Source organism: Corvus hawaiiensis, chromosome 12, assembly GCF_020740725.1.
Source record: "Corvus hawaiiensis isolate bCorHaw1 chromosome 12, bCorHaw1.pri.cur, whole genome shotgun sequence".
In the NCBI taxonomy this organism is placed as follows: Eukaryota; Metazoa; Chordata; class Aves; order Passeriformes; family Corvidae; genus Corvus; species Corvus hawaiiensis.
In genome coordinates, this window is record NC_063224.1 from 16,618,449 (window position 1) to 16,635,687 (window position 17,239).

General features: G+C 49.7%; 1 protein-coding gene across 1 annotated transcript in view; it reads right to left on the bottom strand.

Annotated features, from left to right (window-relative positions):
• LOC125332338 (hydrocephalus-inducing protein-like) overlaps positions 1 to 17,239 on the bottom strand; it is a 68,003-nt gene that overhangs the window by 45,628 nt on the left and 5,136 nt on the right. Inside the window, exons 4-13 of the mRNA XM_048317103.1 lie at positions 15,874 to 16,075; positions 11,881 to 12,073; positions 10,703 to 10,802; positions 9,343 to 9,461; positions 7,927 to 8,150; positions 5,969 to 6,036; positions 3,549 to 3,781; positions 2,646 to 2,746; positions 1,279 to 1,414; positions 689 to 853 (exon numbers count right to left, since the gene is read on the bottom strand). Of these exons, the coding sequence (XP_048173060.1) occupies positions 689 to 853; positions 1,279 to 1,414; positions 2,646 to 2,746; positions 3,549 to 3,781; positions 5,969 to 6,036; positions 7,927 to 8,150; positions 9,343 to 9,461; positions 10,703 to 10,802; positions 11,881 to 12,073; positions 15,874 to 16,075 (1,541 nt within the window). The remainder of the gene's footprint in view (positions 1 to 688; positions 854 to 1,278; positions 1,415 to 2,645; positions 2,747 to 3,548; positions 3,782 to 5,968; positions 6,037 to 7,926; positions 8,151 to 9,342; positions 9,462 to 10,702; positions 10,803 to 11,880; positions 12,074 to 15,873; positions 16,076 to 17,239) is intronic.

The following is a 17,239-nucleotide window of genomic DNA, read 5'->3' on the forward strand; positions in this document are numbered from 1 at the left end:
CTGAATTAAAAAGGATTACGGTAAGAGAAAGTTTCAAACTACAAATTATTGGCCCAAAGGTAAAAGCTTTGCAAGAAATCTGTAGTTAAGACCAGGCTGACAGTTAAACAACTGGTTATTCTGGAGGGGAGAAACCCTCCTCTTTAAGGTAAGGAGCATGATAGTTAAAAGCAACTGTTTTGTCAAACTTCGGGCTCCCTGCCACAGCCTGCACTGCCTGGCCCTCCTTGTTGACTGATTTACATGCAGTGCCACACTGGCCCAGTGTGATGGTGCCATCCAGGGGATTTGGCATCATCATTTCCATATGTTTTAAGATGTTTAAATCCTTGCAACTACTTTCCAAATGCCAGCTTTCCTTTCTTTTACAGAAAGCTCAAGGTTCCCAGAAATCTTCTGACATGCTCTTTTGTGCTCACAGAGATGACATTTTTAAACAGATGTTTCCAAAGTTAGTAGCATTTTAAAGATTAATTAACTAAAATTATCCTCAATTCCAGCTTAGATGAACGATATGCTGTGTCAGACACTGAGATTACCACCTATAAGGCATGAGCTGTGTATGCCACCAATCCCTTCTGTCCTTCTCCACACCAGCCTGTGCCTGTTTTTCCCTGAAGAATCCCTGTATGCTTTGCACCCTGCCAGGACGAGTTGCACAAAGGCACACGTCTCCCCTTGCACTCACCAGCGGGTTTCCTTCATCCCCGAACACGCCAATAAGGACATTGGTGTCATACTTGCCCAATTTTTGGGCTTCGATTGTAACTGGAATCTCTGCTACGCTGAAAGGCTGGACTATCCCACAGGGTTTGGAGCTGGAGTAGAACACAGGAGTATCTTCCTCACATTTCTAGAAGGGACAGAATCAAACGCAGCTTCAGAGGGACCTTTGAAGAAACTTTAAACTCCTTAACATCCACCACAATGGCAACTCACACACACTTCTAAAAATCCCCAGGACAAAGGTGAAAGGCACAAACAAGATGCAGGAATTGTAGGCTTAGCATTCTCAGGGGGTCCTGCAAGGAGGCTGCCAGCACAGGCGTTGGTGTCTGTGGATGCAGCAGCTTTTCACAACCCTCTAAGATCTCCCACACCCTGAAGACTAGAACAGAACTGCTTCCTCAGGAGGTTAAACTGCACCCTAAACTTTACATTCCGGTAGGATCTTGTTCTCAGCAGATCTTTAAGATTGAATAGAAACCAGCAAACCAAACCCTTTTTTCCCCCCCCAATAATCTCCTCCGCGAGGAGGAGGCGGATGTGATGCCAAACCTGGGCAATAAGCCCGTAGCAGCCAGGAATGTGGCTGTTATTCACAACGAGGAACTTCCTCTCGTACGGCTCCTTCGGATGGCACTCATCGTAGCACAGGATGTAGGGGTACGCTGTCAGCTTAGGAACGATGCATCTGGGGAAAGAGATGGCAACAAGGGAATCAGAGCTACTGAGGATGGAGAACGTTTACCCCTGAAGGTTGTGAAATGGAGTGTAACACTTTGTCACTGTCAAATCAACATTTAACAGCCCTACAGTGATAAATTGCCTTCAAAGTCTTCCCACTCAAACATGTCTTGTCAAGGAGGGGCAAACCCTGAGAGGCAGCACCCAGAGGCTGCCACGTGCCCCAGGCAGAGCACTTGTCCCACAGCTGCCTCAGCCCCTCCTTTACCCAAGAAGGCTTGAAAGGACTCCTGGAACAGTCCCAGTGATCCATGAGCTCTGGGGGAGCCTTGCCAACAAGGACCAGTGCTCACCAAGGCTCAAAGAACACCAGACTACAGTGTCTCAGTAAAAATGACTCCCTTCTCTCCCATGGTACTGTTGCCCTGGCCTGAGAACTCAGCTGGTTTTCCCCAGCCTTGAAGGGCACAAGCCACCACCTGCCCTACAGAGTGGGTGATCACCCTCTCCCTACAGCTCCCTCGGTCCTTCATGCCACAGGTCTCCACACTGACTGTCCCCCTTTGCACTACTTGACAAAACTGCTGCCCAGGCACTGACTGGACGGCTCTGCCTGGGAGACGGAGCTGCATCCCTCTTGTCCTTAAACTGATGCCCACAGCAGCATCGTGGGATGGAATTTGGCTGCAGCAAGAACAACTTCTGGGTTAAGTCTGAGAACATTAAAGCTCAAAATGGGAAGCAGAGGGAAGGAGAAAAACTAGAGCTGACCTGCCCCATTAAGGGCTGGTTTTCCTTCATAAGATCTTTTGCCCTCACCACTCTTGCTGTGAGCCACTTGCCCACTGGCAAGTGCCCTCAGTAACAGAACCAGACCCTGACTCTCAGCAGGCTGCTCCCTGTGTCCCAAACCAATGCTGCAGGGTGCTCATAACCCAGCACAACTCCACTTCTTACAGGAAGAAGGAGAGGAGGCCCTTGGGAAATTTGTTCCACCTCAAGCACCAAAAACCAGGCCAATAAATTATATCATTCCTGTTCCCTTTAGAAAAAGGCCCAGGATCATGCTGGGTGGGAGCAGGGGTGCATTTCACCACAGGCTGCTTTCCAAGTACTGCTCTTCTCATGTCCAGCTGGGCAGAACACAAGGTCATTAAGCAACACTTCTCCTTGGGAGCTGCAGCCAGCAAAGCCTGTGCACGGCAGTGTGCTGGGAGAGGCCAGGGAAATGCTGATACCTGCCCATGACGGTCAGTGCCAACACTCCCTCGCCAATACCCTCCACGTCCACCAGGATATACTGGTAGTACTCCATCACGGTGTTGGAACACAGGGTCACCTGGTGGAAGAGAAGAGCAGTAAATTCTTCCTTACAAAAGCTCATTGCCCACGTGCGGTGTCCTCCAGTTCTTGTTTCGTGGTAAGGAAAGGGAGGATTTTGCCTTAATTCTTCTGCTGGTCCATGTGTAGAGCACAGTCTCTGGGAGTAACTCAAGCCTTCTGGCAATACCGGATTTGTTAAACACACCCTTCTATCAGGGCATAGGTCAGCTAAATTAAAACATTAGAGTAAAGCTCTATGCACCACTGTATTCAAATTAAGGGGCCAATTTTTCATCTGACTGCAATGACATAAATGCAGAAGAAATCTGTTGTCTTGAACAGAACGAGTTCAGCTTTACAGCAAGAAATGGAGGGCAAAGTGTGGCCCAGCAGGGGCTGGGCAGTTCATGGCTGCAGAGTTTTTTCTGTCTGCCCTGGAGATCCCTGCAGTGAACACAACTCATCTGCTCCCCAGGAGAGGAGAAATGAGACCAGGAAGAAAAGCAAACTGCTTTATACAATGACACATCTCTTACAGCCACCTCCTGTCCTCATCCTTCCTCTGCCCACTTTCAATCAAAGAAATCTCTCTCAAAAGCACAAGAATGGCTTCTGTACTGATCATCTGGTACACGGTTTCAGCTTGTGATTTTGGAGACAAAACAGCTCCTTCAGGAGCATCCCCAGCACCCCAGCTAACAGAGGCCTCACACGGGTGCAGGTCTCTCATGCACACGATGCCCAAAGCTGGCAGAGCTAAAGCCCTCCCACACTCCAGTGAAGCTTCAGCCTCACCAGCTGCACTCTTCCTATCATACCTCAATATCCTGGTGTCCCTGGGGGAGGATGGTCCCTTGGCTGGGAGTCATTGTAAACTCCTTTGGCTTCACAGAGAAATCAATTCCCTTCCTCCAGGATGGGTCAGTATTGTTGCGCATTTGATCATAGCAGCTAACAACAGGCCCTGAACCATCGTCTGGAATGCGGAGCTTGAACGTCAGGGATGCCGGGGAGGCGTTAGTGAGGCGAAAGTTCTTGGTATAGGGAAGGCCTAGGAAAAGGACACAAATATCCATTTAGGCACCAATTACGTCATGACTCCTGGTGTGAATATCCTGGTAGGATGAAAGTGTGCTTGGAGTTTAGCTTTTTGTTATCTGAACTACAGCTCACCGAGCAGCTGCATGAGGAATTAATTGTCACTTAGTTCTCTTTGACACTGATCTCAGACTGCTGTCTTGAAAATGCCCACTCTTAGCCCTGCTGAACACCACAAGTTTCTCTCTTTCTCATGGGGAGGAGCTCCCTCACCTGCTCCAAACCAGCACCAGTTATTTCTCACTGATGAATGTGCACCCAGACTGAGCATTCACCTCTGAAAATTCAAGCTGTAAAATTCCCTGTTAAGTCTGCCAACACTGCCACTGTTTTCAAGATATATCAACAATGAGCTGTCATTGAGAAGCTACAGCAAAAGAAAGTGAGGATGGAATCAGGAAACAGAACGTGATGCAAAGCACCCCAGTGCAGTTTCTCTCTGCAGGATCCTTAAGGCATCTCTAGGTTTGGGTCAAACAGACTGAGCACGTGACGGCTCAGAGCCCACTCCACTGGAGGCAAACCCGAGCCTTGCTTCAAGATTCACAATTAGGAACCATATCACACCTCACCCAACGAATGAGGACATCACACCCGTGCTGCTCACTGTGATTGCTGCCTGCAAGGGTTTACCCCACTTCAGCTCTGAGATTTGCTTTCCATACTGGAAAGCCAGAGATACAGCCACGCATGGTGGGGGTGTCCTGCAGAGCGCAAACACCAGCCACAACCTGCTCTGCAGTGGACATCTGGCTTGGCTGGCCAGCTCTGTGGAGAGGAGACTTCTCCCCAGGCTTCTCACCAAGAGTCATTTGAACACAGGTGGGGGGGAAAAACCAACAGCAGGCACAGCCCAGAGCTCCTCCGTGCCCATCAACAGGGACCACTGCCGGCTCCAGCAGTGACTCCAGCACGCAGGCAGAGAGGCACAAGAAGGACAAACACAGATGTCACAACCTCAAACGAGACTGAGGTCACCACATGCAGACAACAGCCAACAGTTGAAAAGAAGCAAAGACACAACAGCTGCCTTCAGCTGAAGGGACCTTAGGAATGAAATTGGATTAAGCAATAGGATCAATCTCCTATTACAGAACCATGTTTCTACCTGCTGCCTTTTTTCATTTATTCAAAAGGCAGCTTAACAAGTGCCTCAGTGCTGATGCAGGGAGGGGAAGAAGCAGCTCAGGAAGGCAATGAATTTTCTTAAAAAAGTTCATGAACGTCATTGTTATGGGTTCAGGCTTCATAGTGAATTTTTCCCTTGGTCTGGGAAGGGGGCTAGAGGTTTTGAGGGACTTTGGCTGTGGGGGTGGGCTTTTGCATTCAGGGTTTTTCAGGAACTGTGCAGTGATGCTGCGAGCGGTTGTGAACTCGGACCTGAGATTTCGCAGGAAGCGGACCCTTCTTTCCTTCCTTCCTTCCTTCCTTCCTTCCTCTCTGGGATCGGGAAGGTCGGCCACATGGTGCTACAGGAGCTTGTGTGCTCGGCTCCGGGACTCTGCTAGGCTGCAACTCGGCACTACGATCGAACCTGCCTGCCTTCCCCCCTCCTGCCTGCTGCTGTTCGGCAGTGCCGAGATCGCCTGCTGCCCCTGAGTTTGCAAAAGGAGTGATTTCCTTCCTTCCTTCCTTCCCTGCCGGTGCCGGCTGGGAGGGGATCGCTGCCCTACCAGAGCCATCAGCTCCCCCTGCCTGGGATCATAACCACACCCAAGGGAAACACAGTACTCGGCGGGTTGGAAGCTTCTGTTACTGTGGTGTTGTTTGTGCTGTCCCTGATCTATTCTAATAAAGATCTGTTGTTCCTTTTCCCAGATCTTTGCCTGGAAGCCCTGTAATTTCAAAGGTATAATAATTTGGAGGGAGGGGGTCATCTTTCCATTCCACCAAGATTCCCGCCTTCCTTGGCAGACATCTGTCTTTTAAACCAGGACAGAGACACACCAGAACATACTGACATTCTATTCCTTGGTTCTATTTGGTCTCATGATGGCAAAATGCAACCTGAGGCACCAGCAGCCCTGGAGTTCACACCCTGAAGAGGCAGAATGTGAGTGATGGATGCTCTTATGTTCAAGTGCTCAATTTTGGAATGCACAGACCCCTCACGCTGCGTCCAAGCCCAGGGAACACTCACCAAAGGCGATGTCACCAAAGTTGATCTCTTTGACGTCCAAGTGTAAATTCGGTCCATCGATGCACCCCCTGCGATGACAAGGACAGAGGAGGCAAAGGTTAAAGGGAATTGCAAAGTGTCCGCCTGTCGTGGCTCAGGGGCAGAAAACCTGGTGTCAGGGGCACCATGGGTTGCAAATAACACACCACCATGTGCTCAGCACAGTGTCCATGTGGACAGGAGGCAGCCAAAGCCAAGTGGTCAGCAGCCAACAGCCCCTGATGGGGCTTTGGGCACAGGGCAGGCAGGAAGTGCCCCGGAGTTGCTGCTGGTCCCATGAAGGACCCTGAACGCACCCAGACATGGCTCTGTGCCTCAGTTTCCCCATCTGAAATGGGATGGACTTCTGTAACCAGCCTTTCCAGCCACAGCTTCCCTGATTTGCTACTTCTTAGCTGTAACTGGTGTTTCCATGGAGCTTTCTCAGGACCCACACAGGAATTACAGACAGAGTTTTGAGACATGAAGCCAGGGGACCCCCAAACATCTTCTGAAAACAGCAGCAATCCTACACAGTGGACAGATGAATCTTAGAGGAAAGGACCAGCTTGTCCCCAGTGCATCAGCTGACACAGCCAGGAGCAGTGATTTAAACAACCAAACATGGGTGTCCTGAATCTACCACACCACTTCACCTGCCCTTGAACTCAGCAGACACAGGCTCCAAAAGTCACCAACATCCATTGAAATCAGCACTTGAAGCTGCACAACACTCACAAGTTTATTTAATGGTTGATGCCAATCAATGCCCACTCTGGCTTCTGGTTAAAAATCAAGCACCAGTGAACTGTGCCTTCTATTGTATTCACAGGACTGCCATTGGCTCTGCTCTACGCACGTCAACAAGAGACGCCTTGCTCAAGGAGAAAGCTGCTTATGCAATAACAGCCCATGACCAGTTTGGGAGAGGGACAGAGGAGAATCGATTATTTGATGTTAAAAGGTTCCCTCTTGATTTCCAAAATAAAAACCCAGCACTTTTCCTCCAAAAACAAAGCCAGCAGAATTGTTTCTCTACTATGGGCAGACCTACTTAGCGCTTTTCTCTCACTTAGTAATAACCTTCTTGTTCTTTTTCATCCATTTCCCCTCATCTATACAAGGTATAATCGACTGCAGATTGCTTTCATTTCTTTACTGCCTTGACCCAGTGCCCCCAACAGCAGCAGCCTAGCTCCAAAGCTCCAGAGCAGCCAGCATCATCTTTCCTGCTTACACTACATTATCCTACCAGCACATGGCTCAGGCTAGCAGGGACAAGCCCTCACGCTGCTGTGGTTCTGAGAAGTGAGCTCTGCCTCCCCTATTATCACCCCTTCTCCCTTTTGCTAGGCAAGGATTCTCTCTTGCAATGGCACCAGCCCATGGGATGAAGGCCAAGTTCTTGTGACGGTCCCTGCTGCAGAGTTCCCTGTCCCACATCAGCCCTTTCCTGGCTGTGGAGAGGAGGTACCAGAGCACTCTCTGCACAGGAGTTGGGAGCTCAGCCTGTCTCCATGCATGGGCATGAGAGCTGAGGTGAGGCTGCTGCTGCCCCTTTGGGACTAATTATTATCAGAGGATTTTAAAAATGCTGCTTCTGGCATGCAGTCACGCAGGCTGGCCCACCTCCAAAGCCCTGGAGGCCTTGCTGGCTGTTCAGGTGGGACATGCCAGAGCAGCTACTGCCCAAAGCTGATCCATCCCACTGCCTGCCATGGTTCAAGGCAGAGGGAAATCCCTGCAGGGAGGAGTCACTCCAGCTCCTGGGTACCCACACAGGGCAGCAGGCATCCTCACACTAAGGCAATGTCAGGATCAGAGCAGAGATTATGACCTCAGGAAACCCCTTTTTTCTCTGCTCCACCCCAAACTGAGGTAAGTGGTGGATGTCCCAGAGTCAGCTACAGATGGGCCCACCAAGCTCCCGGAGTCCTTACTTGATTCTCAGGGCTGCAGGCATAGGAGATCCAGGCACACTGAACTGGAATTCTTCATCAAACATCCCCAATAGGGTGGCTTTGAAGGAGATCTGAATAGTCTGTCTCTCGCCTGGTGCAATGATGCCCTTCCTGGGCTCAAACTCAAAGCAGTTGGCCACATGTGCGGTTGGAGGCACGAAGGTGAAGGGAGCATCAATAAGGCTCTTGTTAATCAGATCCACCTGCAGCAGCAAGAAAACGAAATGGAAATACATGTGGAATCTTCCCTTCTTGGGAGTTATCTTCTAATGAGGCAACTGACACCTGGAAAAGGCAGAAGATGCTTTGTGCTGCTGAATGGCAGGAGTCAAAAAAAATACCACAGGACAAGTTCTGCCTTTGGGTTTTCATGCAAAGCACTGGTAACTTCACATAACCAGAGTCACTCTGGGGTTATCCCATGGACACAGAGCAGTCCACCTCTGGTCAGCATCACCAAGCTCATTCAGAATTCAGACCTGGCCCTGAGAGCAACATGAGGTGATTGCAGCTGCGTAGTGAATCAACACAGAGCTGCTGCTGCTGCCCTGGTTAGCACAGCTCCAACAGTGCCATCTACTCATTCGCCTTTTCTCAGATCACGGAAACAACTCATTGATAAACAATGAGGCACCAGCATGAAAATGTACAGACAGCACCATCTTTTGGTAAGAAAACTCAGAGTGTCTTTCCCTTCCACAGCCAAGCTTTTGAAAGTGTCTGGAAATGTAGTGCCTCATTTCCTACCTCTTTCAGTTGCTCTCTTTGTTTTTCGTTTGAGGTTTTTTTTTTTTTTTTTTTCAAACTTGACATTATTGGGGTGGAGGCAAATAGGTAGAAAATTCCTTTGCTTTATTCCCAGGAACACTTTTTGTTTTCTAGAGCCAGAGATGCACCAAGGCTGAAGTGTGGTGAGGGACTGGTCAGCAAGGGCAAGCGCTCCCCTTGACCAGTGCTGAGCCAGGAGGGTGGATGGCTTTCCTCCGACTGCCAGGAATAGGCAGGAGGCACTGGACTGAAAACTGTTTGCAATGGACTTGAACTCAAATGCAGCCAGTTTGTTCCAGCTGCTTTTGGACAGCCTGAGCACAAAGCTGATTTGTGTCTGGGACTGGAACAAAAGCCTCTGCACATGCAGCTTTTTGACCCAGTGTTGCTTTCATGGGCCAAGGGGTTTTGCAGGAAGCCTCCCAGCTGATGGCCAAGGAAGGCTGCCAAAAAGCAGGGCTTGGGGTTTCATGAACAGCAGACACGCCTTTCCGACCCCTCCAGATTGGAGCAGTACATCAAATATTCCCTGCTCACAACTGCCCAAGTTGCCAGGAATTCCACAGGTCCACCAGGCTCGCTGCTGCCTCAGGAGCCATCAGGATCCACCCCAACCCTGCTGCTCACCTCATAGGCATGGGTTGTGTTGACATAAACGTTCCCAAGGTTCAGTGTATCACAGCTGAGTTCAACCTCAAGTCCTTTGCCTTCTCCTCTGAGCTTCAGGGGCAGCCTGATCTCATGGCCTGTGGAGAGATGTCCATTTCAGTACAATAATTCTCTCTGTTATCCTGTATTTTCCAGGCTGCCTCAATGCTAGTCCCTGACTCTGAGCTGGATGCAACCAGCTCCTGATGCTCCAAGAGAATATATGGACCCTTTTCTTCCCTCAGGAGATATCCCTTAGGGCTGACTTCCAATTTCTAACCCATTCCTTGGGCTGGTTTCTCATTTAGTCACCAGACTGCTGAGTTTAAAACATCTCTGATGTCCTGTAGTGACAGGACAAGGAGTAATGGGTACAGATTGAAAGAAAGGTTAGGTACTAGGAAGAAATTTTTTACTGTGAGGGTGGTGAGACACTGGAACAGGTTGCCCAGGGAATTTGTGGAGGAGTTCCAGCCCTAAAAGTGTTCAAAGCCACGCTGGATGGGGCTTTGAGCTACCTGGTCTAGTGGGAGGTGTCCCTGCTTGTAGCAGGGGGCTTGGGACTAGAGGATCTTTAAGGTCCATTCCATCCTTAACATACTTAACGTGGTTCTATGGTTTCCTTCCCTTGCACTTAGAGGAGCTTTGAAATCCATTCAGTGAAGGCACAAAGCTCATAAAGAGTTTGGCAATTGCTACCTGGCAAATTGGGTTTTGTAGGTGGCCCAGCAGCACAGGACTCTGTTGCCAAAGCCCTCAGCTTCTGACACTCAGCACTGTGTTCTATTTCCACAGACTGAGAGCTGCAAGGTGACAATTCCCACACAGGAGAGAAGCAGGTGCTGGCCAAGGGTGGTCCTTCCACAAACACCCTGGGCTCAGCAGGCCTCAGCCATCTCTGGTCTGGTGGTGTCTGGGCAGTGGGAGGTGATCCAGGGTCAGGGAGCACATTTCTAACTCAGCTCCCACTGCCTGATGATGGATCCATGTAAAATGGACCCATCCTGGAGGTCAGTGGTCTAGAAGGACTTAGTGCTCATTCACTAAAGCTCTTCTGCTCTGTAGCTCTTTGGCCTTTGAGGAAGTGCTGGCAAAGCCATGGCATAAAGGCTTCTCCCTGCATTGCCTGGGTTGTTCTGGGATCAGTAATCCAGACACAGGTGCTCTGAGCCCTGGCCTTGCATGGGAGACTCCCTGGAAGCTGCAGGGACAGTGGGGATGTGCCAGCACTGCCCTGCTGACCACGGACTCTTCCCAGCAGTTACGTGGGAGCCCAACGGGCTCGGGCTTGCACCATGGCTTCACTGTGGGTGAGAGGAGCAGGGGAAAGGAGCTGTACCTGAGATGTTGCAGTAAGCCACACTTCGATACTCTAGCACTTCTTGGGGTTTAAAGGTCACCTTGATTTTGGCCGAACAATTTGGCCCGATCTCTCCCTCCTAAAACAGAAAGAGACAGCAAACCATTTATCTTCTAACATCACATTTCTTGTTTTCACCCACAGTCCTGTAAATCTTTATTTAGAGCATCAATGTTGAGGCAGGAGTGAACAACACAAGGAGCCCGAGGAAACCAAACCAAGCTCAACACACTGCTGGGAGCTCTTAATGCTCAGCTGATGAGCTCCCACTCTCCACAATATTCCTGCTGCTCTGACACAGCTCTTGGTGATTTCACGCTGCTGTCAGCTACAGTGGTGTGTAACTGCCATTGTGCACCTATGGCTGTTGGCCTTAGATGGGCCACAGGAGTAACCAAGAAGAGAACACAATCCCCTTCCTTGGAAATAAAAATATTAGTTTAACCTGTTTTGAAAGAAAGCAGAGGTTGGGATTATTCTAGGGTTTACTCCAAGATGAGAAGGGATTTTGCACTGTGCAGACTTTAGGCATTCATCATCTCTCACTATACCAGTAGTCAGAATCAGGGCTCTGGTTGATGGAAGGAGGTGGGGCTCTGCTTGCATAAACAGAAAAGGAAAAGGTTTTCTGTCCCTGTGTACAACAGAACCCAAAAAGCCCATTTGAACCTGCCAGCCTTGTGTCCAGGCTCACAGATGACTCTGGAAGGGAGATTCAGAAATAGTGCAAGTCGTGGTTACAGGAAGGGATTGGCATTTCTATGATTAACCTTGGGCTGAATTTGGCCTCCTTTTCCCAGTGAACCATTGCATGCTTCAGGTCAATATGTGAACTGGCAGTGCTCCAGCACCCCTGCTAAACCCCACACACCACAGGTTGGGGGAGCCCCTACCTTGAGGTCGAGCCCCAGGAGCAGGGCTTGGCTTTGTCAGGCTCCCACCCCTGCCTTGAGCCCGCAGGGCAGAAATGCTTTTAGGAGCAAGCTCTCTGGTCTCACCAGAAACTCGATGTCTTCCCTCTCAGCACATCAAGCCAGCTGAGGATCTGCCGAGTGACCGCATCGGGGGAGGGCAGGGGGGGCGGGAGGTGACGGGAAGGGGGGAGGGAGGAGGCAGAGGAGGAGGAAGAGGAGATGAGGTTCTCAGCTATTACTCACCAGTGGCTCAATGAAAAAAACGTCATCGGAGAACAGCATGGGGTCTTGTTGCACCTTTGCCATCTCCTCGTCGATCATGTTGCTCAGGATGGCAGTGCGATCTTCACAAGTGCCCAGCTCCTCCATTACGTTTTTCTCCGCCAGTAAATTTTCCAGCCAGACCCCTTTCTCCAGACCATGCAAATGATTGAGCCTGCAGCCGCAGGGAGAGACAAACCCAGCAGATCGTTTAATAAGCCACATATTTGCAGAGATCAGTGTAAGTGCAGGAGAGCAAAGCACCTGGGGAGTAGCAGCAGCAGCTCCTCAGCAAGGGGCTGACCCCGAGCCACGGGGTCCCAAATGGATCAGAGGATCACTTGTTCACTGGCACAGCACGCAGTTTTACTCCACACTTAGAAGCTCAGGAGAGGTTTCGAAAGCCAGCAGCCCTCAAGAGAATCTCCTGGCTCAAAACCTCTGCCACAGCTGAGGGGAATCCACCAGCCACCTCAAGTGGCTTTTCCTATCACTGAGCTGCTCAGGGGAGGCAGATCAAGATCAAGGAGCACCCATTGCAGGACTTCCCTGGCAAGGGGAGACGAAGCTGGGTTGCAGCTACAGGTTACCAGCATCACTCTTTGTTTCTTTCATTTTAGACCTGCCCTGTTCCCTACTCTGCTTTCCATGAAAGCATCCCAGAGCACTTCCAAAGGAAATTGATGAATTCAGACATTGCATCCCTTCAGTGACATTCAGGGTTTTATATGCATGAAAACAGAGGCCCTGAGAAGGGAAGGGACTTTGTTGTGCAGGAGGGAGACAGCAAACTCCTGGACAGACTTTTCATGATCCAGGGCTTTTTGGGTCCCATCCGAGTGCATGGTCATAGAATGTGCTGAGAGGGAACTGTCTCCTCTCATAAAAATGTCCTCTCTGCTCTGAGATCTCACAAGCTTCTCTGACAGCAGGACAGTAGCCTTGGAGCTAAAGCCATCCCTAAGACTGAAAGTAAGGAAGAACAAAATGTCCTGGTCGAAGTCTAGGACACAAACTGGCATGAAAACAAATGTAATTGGAAAAAAACCCACAAAACCAAAACCAGGCTTGAAGTTAACTGTGGGGAAACCTAGTTGCTTCTGAGGGGAAAGTGGATCACCTGGGGTCCAGGCTGAGGCAGGCAAGTGGGAAAAAATGGAAATAAAAAGTCCAGGGAAGTAGCCAGAGAATGTCAGGGGGTTTTCTTTTAACACACAGAGCTTGCATGGAAGTCAGATGCTGTGTAAGTAGATAGAGAACAGCAGAAAACCAAGAAGCCCAGGGCACTAAAGGACCGTCTTGCCATCCATTCAAGCTGTCGAGGGTCGATTGTCTGGTCTTTTGCAGGCAATTCAGAATGGCTCTGGGGAGTGGGAGGGACCCAGACCGCAGCAAACCGGGGCTTGCTACGGCGGTTTTGGCACGGCGGTTTTGGCACGCAGTTTGTCGGTTTTTGCGCGGCCATTCGCGCAAGCAGGCTGAACAGAAAGGGTGCAGCCACCCACCCTCCTGGCAGTGGCTCGTGTCTTTCGGCTGGTTCTGAGGTGCTTGCCTTTTTTTTTTTCCTCTTTGTGCCTTTTTCTTTTTCCCCCCCCAGGAATGGTTTACAAATGATCAAAAGCCATTGCTGCTGCTGCCAGCAAGAGTGTACTAACCCAAACAGAACCCCCGGGAAGGATGCAGCTGTCCAGGCCCCTGGCTGCAGGGAGGGTCTGAGCCTGGCGTTAGTGCCAGAGGACAGTGCACAAGACACCCGTGTGTGGTGTGAGCAGGTGGATGATCTGCTCTGTCTGATGGCAGAGCTTAAGGAAGAAGTGGAAAGGCTGAGGGAGTATTAGGGAGAGGGAAAGGGAAAAAGGCTGGTGGAGTTACACCCTTCCAACCCTGAGAGAAGCTCACCAGCAGTCAGAGAGCCCTGCCCTTCCTGCCAGCAGGCAGAAGGAGAAGACCTAGGAGATGGTGGGGAATGGAAATGGGTCCCTCCTGGGGAGGTAATAAAATTCCATCCTGACCCCCATCACCTACCCAGGTGCCCTGACAGAGAAGAGGTACGAGGCCCTGGATCCAGAGGGTCAGGCAGATGACACTAAAGAAAAAATTCTGTCTGGAGAGTCTTCCAGTTGCACTTCATCTGCCAGACAAATCACAATCTCAAGGGTTAAGAAGAAAAGAAGGGTAGTTGCAGTAGGTGACTCCCTTCTAAGGGAGAGCCCCATATGTCAACCCGATCCATTCCACAGGGAAGTCTGCTGCCTCCCTGGGATCCAGGTACTGGATGTCACCAGAAGATTCCCTAATAACTAAATGAACTAAATCAGCTCTCTGATTATTACCCACTGTTGGTTGTCCAGGCTGGCAGCGATGAGGCTGACAGGAAAGGCACCAGGGTAATTAAAAAGAGCTTCAAGGCTCTGAGTCAACTGGTTGATGGGGCAGGAGCACAGGTGGTGTTCTCAGTTCTTTCAGTAGCAGGGATGAATGATGAAAGGAACAGGAAAACCCACATTATCAATAAGTGGTTTAAGGACTGGTACCATCAGTGAAATTTTGGGTTTTTGATCAGGGGGCAACTTTTACGGCACCTGGCCTGCGAGAGCCCCTGAGCTGGCAGGTCTGATTGAGAGGGCTTTAAACTAGATTTGAAGGGAAAGGGGATGAAACCACGCTCTCCAGAGAGGAGCCTAAGGGCAGTAAACCAGAGTTAGGGGTGAAGTCAGCAGCCCAGCTGAAGTGCATGTACACTAATGCATGCATTAGTGACACATGTAACAAACAGGAGGAGCTGGAAGTCACGGTAGAGCAGAAAAGCTATGATGTAGTCGCCATCATGGAAACACGGTGAGACGACTTGCATGACTGGAGTGCTGCAATGGATGGCTACAAGCTCTTCAGAAGAGATGGGAGCGGGAGAAGAGGTGGCTCTGTATATTAGGGAGGCTCTCGACACCATGGAACTTGAGATTAATGATGCTAAAGTTGAGTGCCTGTGGGTGAGAATCAGGGGAAGCCCCACAAGGCCGACATCCCGGGGGGGTCTGTTATAGACCACCCAGCCAGGACCAAGAGGTGGATGTGTTATTCTACAAGCAGCTGAAGGATGTTTCAATATCGCCAGCACTTGTTCTTGTAGGTGACTTTGACCTGACAGACATCTGCTGGGAACTCAACACAGCGGAGAAGAGGCAATCCACGAGGTTCTTAGAGTATATGGAGGAGAGCTTCTTATCACAGCTGGCGAGTGAGCTTACGAGGGGTGGAGCTCTGCTGGACCTGCTGCTCACAAACAGAGAAGGGCTGGTGGGAGATGTGGTCAGAGGCCGTCTGGGGTACAGTGACTGTGAAATAATAGAGTTCTCAATATCTGGTGAAACAAGGGAGAGGCATCAACAAAACTTCCACTCTGGACTTCTGGAGGGCAGACTTTGGCCTGTTCAAGAGACTGATTTGGAGAGTACCTTGGGGGAAATAGCCTTTAAAAACAAAGGGGTCCAGGAAGGATGGACATACTTCAAGAAAGAAGTCTTGAAGGCACAGGAACAGGCTGTCCTCTATGTGCTGAAAGACGAGCTGATGGGGAAGACAACCAGCCCGGATGGGCAAGGAGCTTTTGAAGGAACTAATGGAAAAAAAGAGGATGTATCACCTTTGGAAAGAGGGGCAGGCAACTCAGGAAATGTTTAAGGATGTTGCCAGGTCACGTAGGAAGAAAATTAGAGAGGCAAAAACCCAATTAGAACTTGAGGAAATCCAGTCATTGCAATCAACCTTTCCTCCCCAAAATGCCATCCTTAGCTGGAGTATAAATGGTACTGCAATGCAAAGTGCTGAGCTCCTGAAGCCCAGGGACACACACCCTAATTTCAGAGATGGTTTACTTGACCTAAACCATTCAAAAGCACCAACAGACCCCTAAGGCTATATGTTAGTTTTAGTCTCGGGCCACATGTTTCACTGAAATGCATCTTTCAAACCAACCTTGTCTTCTTTCGATTCTCTTCTTCCTCATTAGGATAAGTCTTCCACTGGAAGTGGGTTGTGGTGTCACTCCTGTTTTTGATGACCACGGTTGTGTGGCACGACATGGTGATGTAAGTCTTCTCAAGCTCCACGGAGTATGTGCTCAACCCAATGTTGAGATCTACAGCTTCTCCATGAAGCTTTGTCTGGGTAGTTTCACCTGGAACAAAGCAAAGAGGAGTCTTTGCTCAGCTCAGGCACTGATGGAAGCACAAGGAACAGAGCAAACCACAGGTGACAGAAGAAAGTGTCACAGCTTTTAGCTGAATGAGCAGTTCTGTGGATCAGTATATTTATCACATCCTGACAGCTCTGTGTGTACAGAGTGAGGATGTCCTGGGCACCTCCTTAAATGCCTTATTTCTGAGTGTGTTTGTAGAGATTTGGCCCCAAGGTGACAGTATTTACAGTGAAATTTGTCAGATGTGCTCAGGTGACCCACGCCGATCACTGGGAATTCTGCATCAAAGTCCTTCAGGTGACGCTGAGGAGCCCTGTTCAGTCCTGGCTTGCCCAGGGTCTCCCCTGGGCATCCTGCGAGACTCCTGTCTCTCCTGATCCCTTGTTGCTGACAAGAAAATATGCCTGGGGGCATGTGGGCAGAAAAGGAAGGCCCAGAGGAACAAGTGAAGTGACAGCCCACAGCAGGAGGGGACACAAGCAAGGAAACACAACTCAGTGCTCTGCAATATGACAAACAACTACAAAATGAACACCATGAAAACCATCATCATCTCTCTGTCCAAACGCACAGCCACATCAGTCTTGAAATATTTGATATTGTTCTCATCTCAAAAACCAAGCTGGAGCATTTCAAATTAAATAAAAAAGGGACAAAGGAAAGATTAATAAGTAGAGAGCAGCTTCTATATGAAGACTGAATGGGATTCCTCAGTCTGGAAATCAAATGGGAGATAGATGGGAGAGGTTTGCAACAGCATGAGTGGCCTGGGGAATGGAGACGAGGAAAAATTTGTCTTGATTTGTCATCAAACAGGAACTCGAGGGCCTGAAAATGTTATGAGACAGAAATTACACACGTGTAGAGGGCAACATAGAAAAAGCGTCCGTGACAAGACAATGGAGAGGCAGCATACAGGACAGAAGTGTGCACGAAATACACTGCATTGGAGTGAGTCTGATGGACACCTCACACACAGCACTGCCCAGGAATAAAATAAAACTTCACCCAGGTGGAGCCACATGGTAGTGGAGAATCAGGGTTTCTCCTTCCTCCACTCAGCAACTCCCAGCAAAACAGGATTCCAAAAATCCTAGCCCTGTTAGAGGGTATCCACTTTATCGACCCTCTAAACACCAGCTA